At 43.7% G+C, this 23,565-nt stretch overlaps 1 protein-coding gene across 1 annotated transcript; it reads right to left on the bottom strand.

The window, feature by feature from the left end:
* Nucleotides 1–1,406: 1,406 nt before the first annotated feature.
* On the bottom strand, nucleotides 1,407–21,900 carry LOC129388059 (neprilysin-1-like). Its single transcript, XM_072286828.1, has 8 exons — nucleotides 21,756–21,900; nucleotides 14,293–14,353; nucleotides 10,754–10,813; nucleotides 7,860–7,994; nucleotides 6,238–6,327; nucleotides 5,657–5,844; nucleotides 5,301–5,552; nucleotides 1,407–1,487 (listed from the first exon to the last, which is right to left on the bottom strand). The coding sequence occupies exons 1-8, from the start codon at nucleotides 21,768–21,770 to the stop codon at nucleotides 1,407–1,409; spliced, it is 882 nt and encodes a 293-aa protein (XP_072142929.1). The 5' UTR covers nucleotides 21,771–21,900.
* Nucleotides 21,901–23,565: the final 1,665 nt, after the last annotated feature.

The following is a 23,565-nucleotide window of genomic DNA, read 5'->3' on the forward strand; positions in this document are numbered from 1 at the left end:
CGAAATTCCATGCGCGTCTCTCATCGTACAGTGGCGCTGTGGCGCATTTCTACAAGGTTGAGCATGTCGTGTTTTATTCAACACGTTCGCATGCTCACTAAAAGTTACGCTTACTAAATCATGACCGCGCTGGAAGCGTTCTAAAGCGCTTTCCGCGTTTGAGTACTAGCACCACCAGCTGGTGCTAGTACTCAAACGCGGAAAAGGTACTGTGAACCTGGCATCGTATCGACCGGTGTCGCTAACATCGTGCGTACCGAAGTTAATGGAAAGATTACTGTAGAACCAGGGACTTAGCCTGGCACGTTGAGCAAAGTAGAAAACTCCTGCCACGTATGGCCACATTTCGTCAAAAGTTTAACACTCAGGACTGGCCATGTCGAGTACTACGGAGTCGATGGCCTCTCGACACTTGCCGTCTTCATGGAGGTTGCCAAAACGCAGCGTGGCATTGCTTTGTTCAAGAGTCATCAATGAACTGAAAGCGACAGCCTTCTCGGGAAATACTTTACTAATCATGCCTGAATTTCTCGGAGGACGCTGTGTCCGGGTTAATTTCGGAAAAATGGTGAGACGGGCGAAACGACTCTTCTGCATTCCACAAGAAAGCGTCCTATATCCCTTCGGTTTTAACTTCGTCATTGTCAGCGCTGCTCAGGCGAAAAATGTGGTCGATTGATAGTTAAAGCGCTCATTTACACAGGCGCTATCTGCATTTGTATCTCTGGGCACGAACACAAACATTTGTCGGCTTCATCTGTCGTACAGATCCAAGGCGCAGTTGAGAAAGAGACGGCTTTATTCTGAAGGGTACAGGGTACAGCGTAACACGCTACATTGCCACACACGGAAAGTAACGCCACACAGGTGAGCCCACAGACACGTTTGGGGAACGTCTTTCTCGCTATGAAACGTCAGACAACTTTCTGCGTGTTTCCCAGGCTCCACCAACACTTGCTGACACACAACGTTAAGAGCGCACCTTCACTGGGCGCTACGGATTAGCTAATAAGTTTCGCACCAGCTCAGGAAGGACTCCGAGGCCGAGGCATGTCAGACTGAACATTACAGGCCATCTGACTGGATGAGCGAAGAGGAGTCTTCCACACGTGAGATTTCAAGACGAAGTGTTTTCTTTAGGCCATGGAACAAAAAGGAAAAGAGTTCAATGCCTGTTAATTGCCTTCCTATACGAGGCACCAAATTGAGGAATGTTTAGGGAAACACCCATGCTAACAGTGTAAGAGATGCTCAGATAGAATAATTGCCGGCCATGTATACCAGGCTAACCGCGTCTGCTGCAACATCAATGCCACTAGCAATATGATATTATTACTCGACAAAATAAAAATTGTCAGTAAGTGTAGGAAGGCGGCTTTTGCAGAGAGGCGAGCGGTAAAGGAAAGTCAACTTACACTATCACCTAAAGTCTGGCTGAATTCCGAAAGGTTCGTCTGTCTCGTTTCACTCTTGGCTTGAGAAGCGTACTGAAAAATAAAGGAAAAAAAGGGGAAACTCAGGTTTGTATATTATTCTGGCACACCTCATTATGTTGTATCTTATAATGAATTGGTATTCTTCATCAAAGAAGCTTTATTAACTTAAATTTGGATCTTAGCGTAAGTAATGCATTCGTTGGAGGGCTACCAAGCATAGACTTCCTGGAAAACACTGCATTTTTGCTATTCCTTTGTGTTTAAATTTTGAAGATGATAGTTATCACTCGAAGAACACATTTATTTATTTATTTATTTATTTATTTATTTATTTACTTATTTATTTATTTATTTATTTATTTATTTATTTACTTAGTTATTTTGGCGGAAAATAATCAGATGGCAAAGTTTGGACGTATTAGTCCCAACACGACTGCCGGAAAAGTTTCGGGGGCATAAACGGATAACTGTCACAGCCAAGAGAACGCTTATTCACAACCATGGTCGTGTGGGCGGCGGAGCTCGCAGATGCAACTCAGCCGCTTAGGCGGCGAAGAATATGGTCCAGCAAAGGACCATATGAGAATTATTAGCCCTTGTATATTACGTTCTATACTGTTTTGTATTCTGTGTATTCTCATCTGTTTACATTCTCATCACAATCTACATCCGGGTCACTTGTGTGTGTTTGTGACTGTTACAAAGTCACTGTGGTGGGACTTGCATTTGCCTTTTACATTTGTATGTTCGTGGGTGTACAGCATTGCATACTGTGGGTTCCTCGCCCTATGACGGGGTTTCTTTTCATTTGCTTACTGTATATATTTTTATACTGTTGTTTCTTCTATGCGAAAAGGGGTAGCCGTCACCATTATTAGGTGAGTACATCTGTTTTTATTTTATTTTGATTTCAATAAAAAAGAAACAGTTGAGAAAACTCATGCCTGAGTGTGCAACTTTTTGGCTGCTGAAGCGTCCAAAAAAAAAAAAAGTTTTGCTCGTTTTCTTTTTTTTTTGGGGGGGGTTATGGGGGGGGGGGGTAGGCTAGAAGCGCTCCTGGGAATAGAAGAATGGACGGCAGCCCGCCGGCACCGCCTTGTGAAAGCCACCTCGCCAGCCTGTGCCTCCTGCGGTGAACCAGAGACTCTGGACCACCTTCTGCTGGCCTGCCCTGCTCCCCTGCAGCACCGGGGCCGACTTCTGCAAGAGTTCCACCACCTGGGGCTCCCATGTTCACGACAGGAAGATATCCTCTTCCGCTGTCGTAATCAGCTACCAGCCTTCCTAGGTGTCGTCGAGTACCTCGACGAGACTATAGGAAATTTCTACAAAGACGGATAACCTAACGGCCATCCCGCCACCTCGGGCTTCCTCATCCGCCACTACTTCGCTTCTGCTGGCCCACCTCCTATACAGTCTATCACCAGCCTACTCCTCCGGTCGAACCCACTGGGCCCTCCCGGCCTGGCTGCTCTGATGATGCTAGGACGACCCTCTACCTTTCTCCCCCCTACCCCCTTTCTCCTTTACTCCCATCTCCGCCACCCTGCTGGCGCAGAGCCGTGCTCCCACATGGGTTGCAGAAGATAGTGCCAGCCTTTCCTCCTTTCCCCACAAGAACCACTTCTTTTTAGAAGTATTGTGGTTGTCGGCTGAACCCATGTCTCTCTGCACTGATCACAGGCCCCCATCTGCGGGAATCAATTTCCGCGGATTTTTAAACAGCGTTTGCGGCTTAGGTGTCCCATTGCTTTTTAGGAGAACGGTGTAATTTTGACGTGCTCGTATTTGCAAGTGCCCTACTTTTGTTGCATCACTAACGGTATTCTACAGCATGTTTTCCTGTGCGCATGCGCTCCACATCGTTCAGGTATACAGACAAGCGACCCAGAAAATATGCGATTGTATAAAGCAAGCATTGTGGCAGATGCATTTACTTTTTAACATCGCACTAACAGGCATTTTTATTCTACTTGGTATTCTTTCCTTTTTTCCTACATATAAACGTAGCTTTTTGTCGCTTGGTGAAAGAAGTCCTAAATAAAGCACAATGGGGTTTCGCTACGCCTACGAAAATGGCTGTTCTGCGTCGATCCAATTTTGTGCCTAGCAGCAATTTCATTGGTTGAGTTTGTAAGCTCTACGCCAACCGGACAATTAATCTGGTTAACCTATCTGCCTTCTTGCACCTCTTCTTTTCTTTCCTCCTTTACGTAAATCTATATACCCCGGTGATCGGCGTCTTGATATGATAACGCGTGTGATTTGAATTGCAGTCTACTTAGGCAATACCTGATCCGTTCTGTATTTTTTGTATTCTGTTACATCGTCGACTCGATCGAAAGAAAATCGTTCCAAAGTGTCGCTCACATGCGATGTTTTCTTGGCTGTTCATTAATCTTGCATATAACTTGTAACTGAGTTTACCTCTGAAAACACTTCCGGCGCGTTTAGGTAAAGACACGTGAGCTTTGTTTATCAAGGAGACTGGTGCAGGCAGTAGCTGAAGAAGCTATCAGAATTTAACTAACTTCGTATAGCATTTATGGGATATACCTAACATACAGCGAATGCGTGATACATACGGTCCAGATATATCTGCCTCATACTGACAAACCGATGTCAGACCTTTCGCATTACCGCTCTGCAAATACAAATCTTGCAAGCGGTGGGCTGTGTGTGTTAGATTTAGTTTTTGATTATAAAATTAGTTATGCGACTAAGACATGTATTAGAGAAGTGCAGAACGCAAGGCAATGACACTTTTCTCTGCAAACCCCATAGCAATGCTGTGCTCCAACAAAATTGACATGATTATTTTTTTATTTCGTACTAACACACGTTTTAGAAGGCCATTACACGAATCGGGTACAGGTACGGTACCGTTAGGACCAATCGATAAAGCAAAACATGACCGCGCGCTCACACGTAAATTCTTATTTTGCACAACCACCAAAAAGTGAGTTTTTCAATACTGTGTTTCGAAACTTTCGCGGTTGGAATACGTCCTACATAAAGTCCTGCGTAGTTGACCCCCTGAAGTACATCGCTCTTTCTAGCTGTCTTTCAATGCAGCCCATTTACTGAATATAAAAGCATCTCGGCATTTCTTTTCGGGCAAAATTGCAGACGTAAGAGCTCGTTTTGGTTGTATACAGCCCGATCAAAAAATTGTATGTAGCCAAGGGTTCGGATATACCAGGACTTCAAAACTGCATTGTCGCACTGATTACTATGCTGAATCGTACCTACTGCTGACCAAGGGGATTAACATTAAGTATATTGTTCTTCGGAATTATGTATATAGACGCAATTACATTGAATCCATAGATAAGAAAATTATGAACAGAATTGACAGATTTGACCCATTACGTTCTAATAGATACACGTATCGTCAATTTCAGCGCTGCCCTTTTACGTATTTATCTAAGCTACTGGACTGGCTATCGCTATGGGTCACGATGACAAGAAAATGATTCGCAAAATTGTGTAATATAGCATTTATCCGAAGTCAGGATTTGATCATGTGGGGATATTACGTATCATTTCTTAAGGGTTGTTATTCGTGCCTATCACGCCGCATCTCGCCACAATTATGACAGTGGCTCACGAGTCAGCTGGTGTATTCTTTCGACTTGACGATGCAGCCTAGTTCAGTCGAACGTGCGACAAACTTAAATCACACCAAGAACAACTCGTTCTCGGCATATTCAAAGAAATTTGCGGAACCGCATTTTCTGAAGTAATCGATAAGAGCATGGACTTATTGCAGAAATACGTCTCGCATCATAGCAGGGTGTCGTTACTCAAATATAATTTTATGTATTCTGTGCTCGGCACGCACAGTTTGACGTAGGCACTTACTTTAGAGAGTTCCTTCTCAAATTGGATGATGCTCTTTGCGGTTTCAGGTATGTTTGCCTGCGGGAAAGTGCTGTTCAGCAGTTTTATTGCTTCCACTATGAAGGATTCATACGCTTCTTCTGCTTGTGTCTCGTAAGTGTCGTAGTTATCGTAGTTATATGTACTAGTCGGGCTTTCATCGTTTCGAGAGGAAAGCAAAGTCCCATAGTTGTCATATCCAGAAGACACAAAAAATTCTTTCGGTTTAGTCATCTGTAAACATAGAGGGGAGGAATGTTACTTCTGGAAATATCGGAAAGTATTACTTGTGCTCAGAAGAAACTTCACTCGAAACATTAAAGGGGATCTTTTCTTACCGTTATGATGGGGATTGATCTTTCGTCAGATACAAAATAGTTAAACAGGGGACGCGGGCCTATTTCTTTCAGTATCTCCTTGTAGTCTTTGTCTTCCGAGGCATGGTTCTCGTATAGAAGTGGCCAACCTCTGAAGCCGAATGTGTCAAGGACACTCTTCACCGCTTCAGCAAGCTTTGCTTGTTCTTCTGAAAATTATGTCATTGCAATAGAAAAAGGCACAACTTATAAGTAGCTCTCTTGCGATGTGCATATTACACATCTTTCATTTTCATTTCTGATCCCTGCCTTTTATTAACTTATAGTATTTATCTCATAACTCATTCTGGGGTCTATGGATTGAACAACGCATTAAAAATAAGAAAAAACGAGAAATTAAGAACGCCAATCACGTGGTCTAAAACGAAGTTCCTTTCGACAGTTTGAAAACTCCTCTTTCGTGGCCTTCAAGTCCTTTACACACAATGACATTAATATGTCCCGTTGACTTTATTCCACTTTTGCGTAATGTACGACCCGTTATGTGATGGTGTCCAGAGAGACAGTATGGAAAACATTTTTCCTATGTTGGTTGCCCTCACCTGGTGTCGTACACGATTTGTAGGCATTAATCAATTTCCCCGTTGCATTCAATGGCTCTTCAGTCGGTTTAGAGGCGGCATCCAAAAGCCCTGTAATGTAGACAAAAAAGTGTCGGCAAAAGGTTGGAATAGATGATGATGTCTGTGAAATGAAGAGTCGAGAAACATTTACCTGCTGAGTACAGATCGCACTTTATATCTAGCGTTTAAATGCGCAACAAGCATCTATTGTTTTCTCTCAAACGCATTGCTATAAAGACTGCTTTCACATAGCTCAATGCTTTTTAATTTCATATAAGCTTAGAGAGATAAGCGAAATTTGCGCGGCCAATGGGGGCGCCGTGATTACTTACCAAAGTCTTACTAATTAAATCTTAGTGAGTTAACAGCAAAACGCACTCCCTTTCTGCTCATATAATTCTACAACACCTTTGTTGAGACCTTTGTGCACCTGCGTATTTATGTGTGCTACATGCAATGCGTCTGCCGCATGCTGGCGCATTTATATAAGAGTACATGTGTTCTCATTTCTTAATTATTAAACTTGAATAGGACAAAATATAAACGTTATAAATGTTCAACCAATATTTAGAAAATCCGCTATACAACACACCAGTGAAGAAGAGAAACGCATGTATGCGTAGACTATTGCACTCCTTAAAAGACGGATAATAGGATTCAAGTTAGGCACATCATGAATGTAAAAAATTCAGTTGGATTCCGCAAGACATGGCGCGAAAAAGTTTTGGGTAAGAGAGGGGTAATTTTTACTTTCACGGGAAACTTTCAGCAGCTAAAAGTAAAGGAAACTATTATTATGCATCGTCTTGGCAACGCGTTGTAATTTCACACTGGCTGATGTGTTTTTTTTTTTTTTCTATTTGGAGTCTGCGCTTCACTGCAAGTTCAATGCTTGATGATGTGCTTTTTTTTTGTCAAGGTCTCTAACGCACTGTACTGCTTGGTTCGTTTGTTATTATCGTTTATTGTTATTCTTTGTATATGAACGTTGGACATGTATTTAGAATATTATGCATATCATTCATGTATTGTGGGTGGATTATATATATATCACAAATTAAGTATTAAGTGTCGTGTGACACCCATTTTACTGAGTGTTCGTCATCGAATTTCGTAATGTATTTGAAATAAGTTAGCAAACGAGGTGCTTGAAATTAGGAATGGTGGCAATTACAAGATTACAACAATTCGCTAAAGTGTACTTGAAGGTGTGAAATCGAACAGTGTGGCGCTGGCTAACACACCCAGGGTTAGTTCTGGTAGTAAAACATAAGTACACAAGAAAGTGGATGGGAAAACTGCGCCGCGATAGCTCAATTGGTGGAGCATCGTACGCGTAATGCGAAGACGTGGGATCGTCCTCCGCCTGCGGTAAGTTCTTTCTTCCTCCACTTTCATTTTCATTAATTCTTTATTTATTTAATTCAATTAGCAAGTACAAGTAATTTCCCCGATGTTGTCATTGGTATCATTGTTTGTTGGCTTCTTACGATGTTATCTGTTCATTGCCGCTTGAAAACGCTATTAATTATGACCACACGGTGAAGATAATAGAATTAGGGATCATTGATATTAATAGAAAGCTCGATAGGAATACTTACGTATAAGGTCTGCTACTGCTTTGACCTTTAAGTCCTTTGATTTCAGTTCTCTACTGCCATTCCAGTTGCCGCATACGTACTCGTAAAAATCATCGCAAGGCGTCGAATTTCCCATTTGTGCTTTTATCTGCAAAACTGTTTGATAATAGCGTATATTTCATGTGTTTTTTTCTTGCTTTAATGCTTAGTATTCTTATTTAATTATACAGCTGCAAAACGCAGAATGTAACATGAATAAATTCAGAAAAAGAGTAACATAGCTTTTGGAGCATTACGGGCCAAAACCACGAGCTCATTATGAGCCACGCCTTAGCGGGGGACTCCTGATTAATTTCGACCACCTGCGATTCTTTAACATGCACCCGATGAACGGTACGCAAACGTTTTCTGAATTCCGTCCCCCATTTGAATTCCTGCCATTCAGATGGGGGTGGAATCGAGTAGGCTGAGGAAGATGAATTCAGTAAGATCAACTCCGGAATTGAGTTGGATGAACTCCTCAACATTCGCTTCTACTTTGCCACGACACACAGAGGTCTTGTTCAGCTGGTGTAGCTTTTGTTGAGCTTCAAACTGTAGTGCAGCTGATTACGCACGAAACGGGTAAATGGAGGAGAGACACACTAGGAAGGCTCAAGAGTATCTCCAAAGGAAAAAGTAATTCTGCCTGCTCAGTATCAGACTGCCGCAAGGAGCCCATACCGAAAGGGAGCATGTTGCGAGCCGAGCACATTTTGTTACCCTGTTGTTGGAGCTTGCAGCGTCTCACAATTTCATTTCTTAGCTCGTTCGCTTCTGCACTGTGGCGCCAATAGTGACGTCTTCAGGAGAGGGACGCTACCTTGTTTAACGCATATGGACAGACGTCAGACAGATGACACAGAATTTACTGCGAGAGGAAGGCAACGGGCGCGCAAAAACATACATGACAGAGCGTTATGGCCTGTCAGTTTAGCGCTATTTCCTTTATCTCCTCCTCTCTTGGCCTCTCGGGCTCGTAACTTTGCCTCTATGTATGACAGCCAGATTAACCGAATGAGCGCGTTTCTTTTCATCAATCTTATTTACTACTTGCATGTTTTGCCAACGGGCGCGCACGCTGCTCTCTCCACTCATTTGTACATGCATGCACAAAAACTTCAGTGATTGGTCCCCGCCGCGGCTATGATACTCTTATCACTAACACTGCTATTGTGAGTGGCGGGATGTCCTGAGCTATAGTCAATCAGGAAACGCCTTTAGTTAGAAAATTTTTGTGAGCATGGGGCCTGACTATCTGCGTATTTCTCCTTTGGTTGGCGTGACCGACTAGTTCTGATGTCCTTCTGGTTGTCTTGTGCGTTGTTGCTGGTTTACTCGCTTGCTTAATTATTTGAGAGCTGACACGTTCAGGTAGTTGCTTGGCTGTTGTATGGTTTGCTTTCTTAGACGGTAGACGCCGCCAGAATGAGCTATTCTTGCGCAAACAATCGTCGCATACTTCTTTTTGTTCTGTATTGTTACAGGGTCAAAGGTAGCAGTTAAGTACGGCAGTTTCGTTAGGTGGAATCATGCCAGATACGCTGTGAATATGGACTTTTTTCTTTCTGTTTCAATTCCACCACCTTGAACTCCCATATAGGCGGATACGAAAATGAATGCTTGGATGGGCGTCTTCCTAATGTGAAAATGCCCCGCCGTGGTTGCTCAGTGGCTATGGTGTTGGGCTGCTGAGCACGAGGTCGCGGGATCGAATCCCGGCCACGGCGGCCGCATTTCGATGGGGGCGAAATGCGAAAACACCCGTGTGCTTAGATTTAGGTGCACGTTAAAGAACCCCTGGTGGTCGAAATTTCCGGAGTCCTCCACTACGGCGTGCCTCATAATCAGGAAGGGGTTTTGGCACGTAAAACCCCATAATTTAATAATTTATTTTTTTAATGTGAAAATTCAACGGGTGGCTAATACATCTTATCGTCCATGACCTAATGCAGTCTGTCTGATCTGTCTATCTCGATCATCAATCCCTAGGTTGACAGTTGTTAGAATGTTGACTTATGTTGCCTTAGTTCTTGACGAGAGTCGCGATATATGTGTGAGCGTACACTGTGGATTGAGGAGCGGAAAACTTGAGACAGACTATGAAGTCTTAAGGTTATAGAGGTTGTATGTAACAAATCGCTCTTCGAAATGGGGGCCATCGGTTGATTGCTGTTTCATGAGACTGCAGGTGTCATAAAGAATTTGCAAAGTCTCGCCTATAAGTTCCGTGTTAATAGCGCCCTGAAGGGGGGGGGGGGGATATTCTGTAAGAGTCCACCTAGTGGACGGTCCATTTCGGCCGCTGCTGATTGGCTAGGGCCGCTCGTCTCCTCATTTCTCGCACAGCCGCATCCAATCAGCAGCGGCCGAAATCGACAGTCTACTAGGTGGACGCTTACCAAATACCCCCCCCCCCCCTTTTTTTTTTTTGTTGCCCGTCGAGCTCGCCGCAAGTTCTTGGCACAAGATTGTCTTCTTGAGGTTGTAAATTAGCTTTATGTAAACATAACCCTGTTTTGCACTTACGCTACCTCACTGCCTTCTTATCCTTGTAATGGAGAATCGAGCCACTTTGCACCAACTTTGTATCTGACTGGAACATTCGTGATATTCCGTGGTATTTCGTTACCTATGCCACAACCATTCAGAAAAGATTTTACTAAATAATTAAACTGGGCTTTCGAAGAAACGCTGAGGGGCGCACTTGCTAATAAGAACATCATTTAATTACTATGAAAGAGATCGTTCCATTCATTTTGATAAGCACTAAACGTAATGATGTGCAGCGCTGCGGCTACCCCGGACTAAAAGTATGTTATTGTGAGCAATGGGTATGGATACTTCTACTAATAAAACAAGGAAATGCACTTTACCAAGTTCCTTGCATTCTTCGTCATCGCACACGTCACTCTTGGGTTTTGTTGTTCCTTGGCCTAGAAAAATTATAGCACATTATTTTTTGTTATAGTCGACAGCGTACGTGCATACATTAGATCACGGCTACGACATGTTATCATGCTGAGCAGAGGAGTCTAGATTACAATGGCAGATCCAGGGCGGCCCGTAAGCTTTGGCAAACAGCGTCGAGCTTCAAATGTACGTTTCGCAAACTCGCTTTCCAGCAGGAGCAAGCACAAATGCTTTTACAAAGGTACCGGTACTCTTCGTCTGTTTTCTGAGACGACAGCTCTTTGGGATGTTCGGCAATCCTGACTTATTAGATGGCCCGCTACGCCAGCTCCTGGCCACACCCTCGTGGCATTATGAATCGTCCCTCGCGGGATATTAGTTGTTTCGGTTATTGAAAACGCAAATGCGAACTCCGAGAACGTCTGAGCTAATGAGTAAGCTTTGTTATCTTTTTTAACTGAGCCAGGCTGGAATACCTTTCCTGGGAGGCACACTACATTCAGTATGTTGGTTCGACAAACGCAAGATATCGTAACGGGCCACTCATCCGACACCGATTTCGGGCTGCCTATTCGGTGACAGCGTTTTTTTTCCCTTCGTGTCGGCACCTCTGTCACACTGTACCGACGCCGAGCTCTCCGCCGACCATGAGCAGATTGTCAGCGTCGGTACAGTGTGACAGAGGCGCCGACACGAAGGAAAAACCGCTATCGCCGACAGGTGGCAGACCGAAATCGGTGTCGCGTTGGCCTAGTGTGAATGAACCTTAAAGAGCACGTTATTAAGCATAAAAATCGTTGTCGTCGGAGTCCGATTTTTTACTTATAGAACTCGAGGGATCCCTTTTGCAGTCGTCACTTTGTCAATTCCGAAGAGAATTGTGCTCAGAGTTATTATCTATCGCTGCAGCAGAAAATGAAGCGCAGGCCTCTGGTATCTGATGCCGTTCTGCTACATGAACGATCCTAGTCAACGACCGCTGGAAGAACTACGTCACTTGGACTTCCGACCGAATTGGCCAAATCCAACGGAGTGGTTCTGGCTGCTCCGTGGGGTGATGTCGGTTCTATATCTCCACTTTATCTGCCATGATTTATATGAATCGGTCCAAAGAGGGCAGCAAATTTCGCTCCGGATGTGCTTTGAATCTGCTATTGGAATTTAGCATTAACTTTCTTATTGCATGATGCTGCAACAGTCACAGTGCTTTTCGGAACCAAAGATGAACATGCGCAAAATCAGTTTTTAGTTTGCTCCACTAGCTCAATACACTTACCTAAGAATGAACGCAGCACACCGAAAGCTGAAAAGTCTGCTGTTTTATGAGAGCGCCGAAACATCGTTCACATGGCGCTGGATGTCATGGCGATAAACACTGAAGCGTACGTTCTTATCTGAACGCGACACAAGTTCACAAGAAAGTGGAGATTTGAAGTGATCTACAGTGATTGCACAAGGAATTCTGCTGGTGCCAATGTTTCAACGCAGGAATTTTTCTTCGTCATGGCAGCAATAGCTTTTCCTAACGGTCATACTCCACCCACCCCAACCCTCAATGGAGGAGGAGGAGGAGGCGGATAATTATAACAATAATAAACTGATGCGTAGAGTAGGGTGAGAGAAGTCGATGTTTTAAGCAAAATATTGGACATCAGTGTTTAGTCCTGAGACGGCCGCTCGATCATTTTGAGCGAGTGGCGTTGGTTTTAATGCAGAGGGAAAGATTAGGGGTACAGCTGTTGGTTCTTTCAATACGCAGGGGTAACAAGAACGGAAAGTATGAGAGGTGTTTTTTACTATGCCCTGTTGAGAGTACATCTTTTTCCTTCATTTGCTTCGCATGGTTCGCAATGCTCAATTTTGTGTAAATGGCATTTGTAAACAATGATGTACTGCCTTTGTGTTTGCTAACGCCGCGCAAACGCCAATGCGGGGGCCTGCGGCTTCGTCAAGCTGTCCATGCAGCAGCTTCTTCTGCATGCCTCTCGCGTCATGTACTGATGCAAATAAACATCATTGCTATTGTCATTTCACTTCTGCCTACGATGAATAAAGTTTCTTTCGGGAGGAGGAGGAGGAGAAGGAGGAAAAAACATTTATTGAAGGACAAGCAGGTGCCTTTCTGCTTGTGCAGGGAGGCGCCCTCAGTCCAGGTTCCCAATGGCTCTTGCTGTCTCCTGGGCTTTCAGCTCGTATGTGCGAGCGTACGCGCCCTATGCTTCGTCGCTTTTGAATCGACGGTGAAAGTCTAACCTCGGACCGCGAAAACGTGCGAAAAAGCCAAGAAATCTCGGGCTTTAAAACAAGTACGCATCCACAACTTGCCGAAAGCTTTCCAGAAAACGTATGCATTGTTACTTTATTTATTTTGCTTTTTAACTTCAAACACTCTTTTTTTAATCCCACCGAAGTTAGGCAAATCGCTTCACCAGAGATTGACTGTCTGCCCTGGCGAACATAATTTCCAAGAATAAGTAAACAAAGAAGAGAAGAAGAAAAAGAGCACGGCGAGAAGCTCGCAATCCTGCCAGATGCAGAGCCAACTCAGAGCTGTCTAACCGTAGATTAGATGGCTGCATGGATGTGCGCCGTTCTACATAACAAAAGACCACAACTGCGTTTACAGTTCCCGCGCATGAGACGCATTACTTAATTTTGCGACGACCATGACGCTTTGTACACAATTGTGTACACGCCAGTAAAAAAATGAACAATGCTAGTTTCGTGTTTCCCGCTGACGTGATTAGTTTTGCTGAGGCGTACTTCGGTTGCTTAACGTGAATTTCTTTTTTCTCTGCATATACCAGACGGCGTCTGAAAAGGTTTACCGGAAGAGTAACCTGCTCATCCATCCCACTAGTGGGGAGGACGCTGAGGTAGTGAAAAGGAAAGAACGGGAGAGAGGTCAAGTTATTCGCGTTCACTGGAGAAGGCCGCAGCGCTAAAAGGTTAAAAGAGAACTACTACAAATGAGCGAAATAATAGAACGAGGCTTAGGAGCGCTAACAGTACACTGACTTACAATTAGAGTAGAGCAATCCACCTTGGTGGATCGCTGTACACGCGCAAAGTCAGCCACAATCACTCTGAGCCTCATGAAAGTACATGGCGATAAAACACTACACTTAAAGCCTAAGATGGCCTCAAACAGTAGGAAAGAAAGAAACCAATAATGAAAGGTAACTGGAAATATGCGTGGAAAACAATTTGCGAGAGAGTGTCTGCATAGCGCACGCATGAGGAGCCCTTTGTGTGTCTAAACCGAACTTCCTCTTTTTTTTTTCTGTCAGTGAAACAGATGACACACTAACAAAGACGCACAGCCACAACCCAATTAAGTATCTCCGCCGATTGAAGAACCTCCCGCTGCCTCCCTTGCTTAGCGCGCTGAAGAATAAGCGCGTCAATTAAATCAAAAGGTTTTCAATTCAGGCATTTTTGGAAGCACACAATGAAAGGAAAAGACGGGGGGGGGGGGGGGAAGGTAAGAGAAAACGCTTACCAAGTGCCAGGCAGGTTAGAATCCACAGTATTCCAATGGTGACTGGATGAACCATCGTGCCCTGCGACAGATATACATCACTGGTTAGTTCCTTGCACTTTACTTTCTGTACTGAACCACCTTGAGCCGCGAGCGGAAACGACCACCTGAATAGCTGCTTGGACTCCTTGGTTTTCCATCCTTGTGTAAACAGTGCAAAACGTAGAAGGGACACGAAACGAGAAGACCACAACCACAAGCGCTGCGGTGTCGTCTTCTCGTGTCGTCTCCCATCTACGTTTTGCGCTGTTAACACCAGGACCACGATAATACGGCTAACTTGCACGACTCGGTATTATTTTAAACATTTAAATGAGGCTTTCAGGTACGTTATACTAAATTTAACAGCTGGTGGAAAATTAGCTTATGAGCCTCTTGAGTACATTATGAGCTATGAATACATCTTTCATCCCCCCCCATCCCGCTCCCATGTGTAGGGCAGCAAACCGGTTAGGCTAAACTGGTTAACCTCCCTGCCTTCCTTCTCCACTTTTTCCTTCCTTCCTTCCTTATGAATACATGCATAACTTTTGCCTCAAAAAGAATTACCGACGCTCGGACCCAAGTGAACATAGACCGTGCAAACTCTGAAAATCAGATAGTCCGCTCAGGAGTTATCATATCATATATTAGTGAGCATTTGCGTATATGAATAACAGAAAGCTTGAACAAACCAAGCTTGAAAACCGAAAATCAAAGTTCTGTCGCATGCCGTAACATGAACCAGGCAACACTGAAGCTCTCCTTGTTCAATTCTTTATCTACAGGCTACCCCCAGTACAGGGTAGCCAACCGGAGATAATCTTTGGTTAACCTCCCTGTCCTTCCTTTGCCGTTCTCTCTCTCTCTCTATTTAGCTACAGACTGGTGCTCCATCTGCGGCAGTGATAACGCTGCTCGCGCGTATGAGCTACTAATAGAGGAAATGAAGCAACCTTCAAGGTAAGTGATACTTCCCTCACAAATACCTGTTCCCGCCAGGCTAGAGTGTCGTAGCTTACTTGGGAATGCTTGAAAGCTATCCGCGATAAAAGCGTGCTGTTTCAAAGTTTCCTTTGGACAAAAGAGCACCTCAGATGTAGCACGATTGGTTTCCGGCAGAACGTCCTGACACGGACAGGAAAAGTCAACGACACACGCTGGACTAGCAATTGTATGTTTAGTATTGATTTCATACACTTGCTATAGCACAACACAGCCAATGCTTCTTTCTCGTGTCACGCCGATTATCGGACTCGTTAGGTTGAAATATCGTCCTTGCGCAAATAGCCCTTTTCTTTTTCTGTTAGCAGTATTGATGGTGCACTGATGCAAGATTTCACGAAGGAAGGAGCACACTACCTGCAAAACAGGTGTGGTATATGATATACCCTTATCATCTGGCCGACAATATAGGACAATCAGGCAGGTGTGCCAATGACAGGACAAAAGGGCATGAAGCATCTTTGGAAGTTATCTCCGCTGGGCATCTCGCTTCTCATTATCGCCAGCACCATTGCAACGTTTAATTGCACGACATCAAAGTTTTTAGAAAAAAGTAAAGACAAGCTGACGCGCGGAATTTTAGAATCTATGGCGATCGAGAAAAGCGGGAAATCTTGCATCAGTACACTATCAATACTACTAACAGAAAAAGAAAAGGGCTACTTGGGCAAAGACGATATTTAAACATAAGGAGTCGGACAAAAAAGAAGCATTGGCTGTCTTGTGCTATAGGAAGTCTAGAAAATCAATAATAAACATTCTGTTTCTAGTCCAGCGTGTGTCGTCGACTCTTTCTTTCCGTGTCAGAACGTTCTGCTGGAAACCAATTGTGCTATGTGCAACCAACGAGCTCAGGCAAACGCTATTCTGAACCCTCTGAAATAGAAGCGTTTAAGAAACATCGTAATAAAAGAAATAGCCGTTATTGGAAATATCAATATCGACACTTTGAAAACGTGTATAATCATGAAAGATATGGAAAGTCGGAACTTATCCGGAAAGGGTAAATTCTTCACTGAAGTGCTATTCTGAAGCGAACACTGGCCTCACAGAGATTAAAGCAGATAGCGACATATTCGCTGGCCGCATACACTAGCCGATATTTTTAACAATGTTTATTGCCCTAGTCGCTAACAGTGCACATAATACTTGTGGCATGGAATTTATGCCTTCGCGAGCACGAGAATGTGCCCATCTGTTTACCGTCACTGTTTACCCATCTGTTTACCGTGTTTTTGTCCTTCAAGAATAGTAACTACGCCGTGGCCTATGATCTGCAAGTCCGACCCATTATCTTCGTGCTTGATATGATTACCCCGGCGCTAACACATATGATCTTCCCATATAGCTGGCAGTTGTTAGGGTTTCCGTTACCTTTAAGGGTGGCCACAAAAATTGTGTATTGGACTGCACTGAAAGTTTTATATTTCAAACTTAGGCAAAGCGTGTTCAGTGCGGCTGCGCCCACGTGATGCACCCACGTGACACTGCGACCAGCGCCGCACGCCAAAAACTAGATGTGAGCTAGAACGCATTCGACAATGCTTTGAAGCTAGAAAACGGAGCACTACTTCAGGCACTCATCGAGTGAACTTTGCCATTACCATTGTCTTGTCACAAACAAACTTGCGTTGAGTTCCAAGGCAATGAAAATAACGGCGTAAACACAAATCCACCAGAAACAAGTGTCGCGCAAACACCAACAAGTACAACGTCACCCCTTTTAATGCGTAAGCATTATTTAGCGAATACTCGCGCAAAATCTGCTTTCAACGCGATAGTATAGGGTCTTGTATCTGCAAACAAATGCGTAATGTGCGATGTTAAGAGATTTAATTGTTATAATAGTGTAAATGTAGATGAATACTAACTTTATAAGCAATAAGGCATAATTTAAACGAAAAAGAAACAAAATTGATCTGACGGGATATCCATGTTATCAGATTTATGCATACACATAAGGGTACATGGGGCTCCATAGAATATGCATGAGGAAGCCTTAGTCGGTGTGGGCCAACTTCAAATTTGGGGATGGACCAGCCTAAATTTAGGGGTGGGCTAGCTTAAATTTGGGGATGAGCCAACCTGAAATTTGGGGGTGGGCTATCTTAAATTTCGGGGTTGCCAACCTGCACTGTTGTACAAAACGTTAATACGTCCGAAACTAGAGTACGCCGCATCCATCTGGGGCCCTCATCATGAAAACCTAATGCATTCACTAGAAATAGCCCAAAATAACTCGGTTCGCTTCATTCTTTCTAACTATAACAGGACCGCTAGCATATCTTCAATGACATCAAGCCTTAATCTACCATCCCTAGCCTCACGTCACAAAGCGTTTCGTATCTCATCATCATCATCATCATCATCATCAGCCTAGTTACGCCCACTGCAGGGCAAAGGCCTCTCCCATACTTCTCCAACTACCCCGGTCATGTACTAATTTTGGCCATGTTGTCCCTGCAAACGTCTTAATGTCATCCGCCCACCTAACTTTCTGCCGCCCCCTACTACGCTTCCCTTCCCTTGGAATCCAGTCCGTAACCCTTAATGACCATCGGTTATCTTCCCTCCTCATTACATGTCCGGCCCATGCCCATTTCTTTTTCTTGATTTCAACTAAGATGTCATTTACCCGCGTTTGTTCCCTCACCCAATCTGCTCTTTTCTTATCCCTTAACGTTACACCTATCATTCTTCTTTCCATAGCTCGTTGCGTCGTCCTCAATTTCAGCAGAACCCTTTTCGTAAGCCTCCAGGTTTCTGCCCCGTAGGTGAGTACTGGTAAGACACAGCTGTTATACACTTTCCTCTTGAGGGATAGTGGCAACCTGCTGTTCATGATTTGAGAATGCCTGCCAAACGCACCCCAGCCCATTCTTATTCTTCTGGTTATTTCAGTCTCATGATCCGGATTCGTGGTCACTACCTGCCCTAAGTAGATGTATTCCCTTACCACTTCCAGTGCCTCGCCACCTATCGTAAACTGCTGTTCTCTTCCGAGACTGTTAAACATTACTTTAGTTTTCTGTAGATTAATTTTCAGACCCACCCTTCTGCTTTGCCTCTCCAGTTCAGTGAGCATGCATTGCAATTGGTCTCCTGAGTTTCTAAGCAAGGCAATATCATCAGCGAATCGCAAGTTGCTAAGGTATTCTGCATCAACTTTTATCCCCAATTCTTCCCACTCCAGGTCTCTGAATACCTCCTGTAAACATGCTGTGAATAGCATTGGAGATATCGTATCTCCCTGTCTGACGCCTTTCTTTATTGGGATTTTGTTGCTTTCTTTGTGGAGGATTACGGTGGCTGTGGAACCGCTATAGATATCTTCCAGTATCTTTACATATGGCTCATCTACACCCTGATTCCGTAGTGCCTTCATGACTGCTGAGGTTTCGACTGAATCAAATGCTTTTTCGTAATCAGTGAAGGCTATATATAAGGGTTGGTTATATTCCGCACATTTCTCTATCACCTGATCGATAGTGTGAATATGGTCTATTAGTAGCCTTTACGGAATCCTGCCTGGTCCTTTGGTTGACAGAAATGTAAGGTATTCCTGATTCTGTTTGCGATTACCTTAGTAAATACTTTGTAGGCAACGGACAGTAAGCTGATCGGTCTATAATTTTTCAAGTCTTTGGCGTCCCTTTTCTTATGGATTCGGATTATGTTAGCGTTCTTCCAAGATTCCGGTACGTTCGAGGTCATGAGGCATTGTGTATATAGGGCGGCCAATCTTTCTAGGACAGTGTTCCCACCATCCTTCAACAAATCTGCTGTTACTTGATCCTCCCCAGCTGCCTTCCCCCTTTGCATAGCTCCCAAGGCGTTCTTTACCTCTTCCGGTGTTACTTGTGGGGTTTCAAGTTCCTCTAGCCAATTCTCTCTCACCTTATCGTTGTGGCTGTTACTGGTACTGTACAAATCTCTATAAAACTCTTCAGCCACTTGAACTATCTCATCCATATTAGTAACGATATTGCCGGCTTTGTCTCTTAACGCACACATCTGATTCTAGCCTATTCCTAGTTTCTTCTTCACTGCTTTTAGGCTTCCTCCGTTCCTGAGAGCCTGTTCAATTCTATCCATATTATAGGTCCTTATGTCCGCTGTCTTACGCTTGTTGAATAACTTAGAAAGTTCTGCCAGTTCTATTCTAGCTGTAGGGTTAGAGGCTTTCATACATTGGCGTTTCTTGATCAGATCTTTCGTCTCCTGCGATAGCTTACTGGTTTCCTGTTTAACGGTGTTACCATCGACTTCTATTGCGCACTCCTTAATGATGCCCATAATATTGTCGTTCATTGCTTCAACACTATGGTCCTCTTCCTGGGTTAAAGCCGAATACCTGTTCTGTAGCTTGATCCGGAATTCCTCTAGTTTCCCTCTTACCGCTAACTCATTGATTGGTTTCTTATGTACCAGTTTCTTCCGTTCCCTCCTCAAGTCAAGGCTAATTCAAGTTCTTACCATCCTATGGTCACTGCAGCGCACCTTGCCGAGCACGTCTACATCTTGTATGATGCCAGGGTTCGCGCAGAGTATGAAGTCGATTTCATTTCTAGTCTCACCATTCGGGCTCCTCCATATCCACTTTCGGCCAACCCGCTTGCGGAAAAACGTATTCATTATCCGCATATTATTCTGTTCTGCAAACTCTACTAATAACTCTCCTCTGCTATTCCTAGAGCCTATGCCATATTCCCCCACTGACTTGTCTCCGGCCTGCTTCTTGCCTACCCTGGCATTGAAATCGCCCATCAGTATACTGTATTTTGTTTTGACTTTACCCATCGCCGATTCCACGTCTTCATAGAAGCTTTCGACTTCCTGGTCATCATGACTAGATGTAGGGGCGTAGACCTGTACAGCCTTCATTTTGTACCGCTTATTAAGTTTCACAACAAGACATGCCACCCTCTCGTTAATGCTATAGAATTCCTGTATGTTACCAGCTATGTTCTTATTAATCAGGAATCCGACTCCTAGTTCTCGTCTCTCTGCTAAGCCCCGGTAGCGCAGGACGTGCCCGCTTTTTAGCACTGTATATGCTTCTTTTGGCCTCCTAACTTCACTGAGCCCTATTATATCCCATTTACTGCCCTCTAATTCCTCCAATAGCACTGCTAGACTCGCCTCACTAGATAACGTTCTAGCGTTAAACGTTGCCAGGTTCATATTCCAATGGCGGCCTGTCCGGCCATAAGATGTTTCATCATCCACACATGCGTAGCGAATTAATGCCTCCCCCACGTCACCTATCATCGCGATTAGATCGTGCCTACAAGGTCGGTGTCCCATTTTGTAGAACTAACGCTTTCTTTCAGTCAGTTATACCTCGTACAGCAGCACAGTGGAATCAACTTCCCTCAATGATAGCCACCATCAAAGATTACCAGCTTTTCAAAACGCCTTAGCTAATATTGTATGAGTAGACACACCTGTTAACATTTTATTGCAATACTCCTATTCCTTGTATCACATTTCCTATTCTTTCTTGTTTTGTATGCCTGTAATCACTCCCCTCTCCAATGCCAATGGCCCTGAGGGTACATGAAATAAATAAATAAATAAAAAATAAATAAATAAATAAATAAATAAATAAATAAATAAATAAATAAATAAATAAATTACGGGTTTGGCCAACTTGAATTTGAGGGCGGGCCAACTTCAAATTTGGGACTAGTCTAACTTAAATTTAGGGGTGGCCCGACTGAAATTTAGGGTTTGGCCAACTTGAAATTGGGGACCCACCCAAATTCGAGGTCGCTGGATCCTCTGCTTTCAATAAAGTGCGTGCCAAAGAGAGCCTTATTACGTTTTCTCGCAGTCGATAAGCAACCATTTGCGACAAGTGCCCAACAATGATCCGGCATTTCTGCTTTATAGAAGCGTCGCACTTTATTTTCATAGAAGAGGATTGCGAAAATCAGAGCTCGATTAGGGGATCATCCACGTCATAATAATAATAATAATAATAATAATAATAATAATAATAATAATAATAATAATAATAATAATAATAATAATCGTCGTCGTCGTCGTCATTATCATCATCATCATCATCAGAACCCCAGAAGCCGCAGCCTATTAAGGCGATAACGTTAGAGGCAAAATGTCGCACAAAATCGGGTGCCCGCGTCCCGTGTCCAGCGTCGACCGTATTCTTCGGCAAAAATCATTCCGAACCGAATTCTGCACCAACCTTCTATCACCAAAGTTTCTCATACCTTGTCTTTCACTCTTTACGAAGTTATTCCTCGGAATTTTAAGAACGGCCGCCCACACATAAATGTAATGAAAAAAAAAAAGAAAAACACCGACAGCGCATATATACTTTATGTTAGTTCTTCCCAGACTGTAATATTAAAAGTGCGGGAAAATAACAGGAGATCCACCCACACAAAAGGTCACGTTTCAGCCAGAAAGCTTACCTTCGTGCATAGCATAGCGTTGGCCGCTAGCGTTTCCCGGTAAACATTACGGTCAGGTAAGCTGCAGTTGTAGGGAAGCGTGCAAAGCGGTCAGGGATCTTTGAATGTTATCGCGTTCCACTCTTAAAGGTGGAGCTTAAGCCTGCTCCGCATTTTTTTTTTCGCGTTTTATTGACATTTAATTTTTTCACGCTTGGAAAAACACTTCTTTTGTAGCACATATTGAGGAACAGAAAGTGGTATCGGGAGTTCTTCATGTTGCTCTGCAAGGTTCTCATTCACACTTTTCATTTAATTATACTAATTGAGAAGTTGATAAATAATTAATTATGACTAATTATCTAATTATACGGCATGGAAGAAATTATCTGAGTATCTGCAAGCGACGGCAAACAACATTACCTTTGTTCGGTCCAGCTACGTAGCCTTTGCACATTTTTATAGTTTGACCCAAGTTGAGGGAAACACCCTGTATTGTTTACGAGTTTCGCTGGAATCACAAAAGCATCTGCTGAGGTGGTAGTAGAACTCAAGCCATCGGTATGCGCGTGGTCTCGGTATCACTGGTCCAGTAATAGCAGTGCCAGCTGCTTGATAGCCAAGAGCGAATGATCGATGTTCTTTTGTAATTCCATGAATAGCTACAGATTCAGGCTATTGTTGGCGCGACAGGGGAGACGGGGGTTGCGCAATCGGTGTATTGTTTAGGGTATCTACTTTTGGTGAGCGGTTATCAGTAGCGAGAATGTCGCTTGACGTCACTGCGCCTACAGGGAAGCCAACTTACAGTCGGGGATCCTTCAAAGATGGTGAATGTGTGCTCTGAGAGAGTGGACAGATACATGCATTGCAATCAGATGGTCTCTGGCGATGACAGTTGTTGCTGGCATTGACGTGCATTGAGGTAGCTACAAGCGCGTATGCAGTGATTGAATCTGTGTACTGTTCAGAGTGCCAATGTTGATATTTTTGTTTTGTATTTAACAATACTGCATACTGTAACGTAGGAGTTCCAAACACAGCGCCTAGCGCAGCTGCAGTGCAAAGCGCTCACGCGTACCGCAGGCTTTCTCACAGAGGAAATTCAATGTGGGATTTATGCGGGTGATTTCCCGCATACTTACACATGGCTCTAGGTGAACGTGTTGGAAGCAACGTTTTGGGTAATAATGAAGGTATGTGCAGCATAGCTTCGAATAACAGTGGCTGTACTGGTAACACAGTTTTACATACTTATGTGTACCTTAAGAGGTACAAACTGCAACATTAGATATACCATTCTATAAATTTTGCTATTTCATGTGGGCTGTCATTCCATTTATGTGAGAAAATAATGTTCCCAAACGTTTCCCGAAAGCCCAAGTACAACGAAATTAATACTGTAGATTATGACTTTGCTGCGCGCACTGAATATGGCGAGACGAAATACGCGTATGCAGATAGTCTCAGAAAAGCCGATGTATTTCGTTCACAGTTCATTTGTAGGAGGAAGCGATTTATAAAAACGAGTTGACGGAACTCAGATACACCGACCTTCAGGCCTCTGGCATTCAAATGGAAGATTTCCGTATTTCTGACTTCAGTCGAAATTAAGGCAGTGGGCGAGTCATGGTGCTTACTCAAGACTTGCCCTGGTGTAGTCTGCAGCTTACTCAAGAGTACGCGAACAAATTATTTCTGAAATACTGAAGCAGAGCAAACACACGCCAGTCTTCATCGGACAATTTGCAGGCACTCAAATTATTTCAATTCCTCTGGAAAGGACCGACACCGTTAGAGAATTTCGTTTGCTTGCAATGACACATGCTTG

The sequence above is a fragment of the Dermacentor andersoni genome, chromosome 3, assembly GCF_023375885.2.
Source record: "Dermacentor andersoni chromosome 3, qqDerAnde1_hic_scaffold, whole genome shotgun sequence".
In the NCBI taxonomy this organism is placed as follows: Eukaryota; Metazoa; Arthropoda; class Arachnida; order Ixodida; family Ixodidae; genus Dermacentor; species Dermacentor andersoni.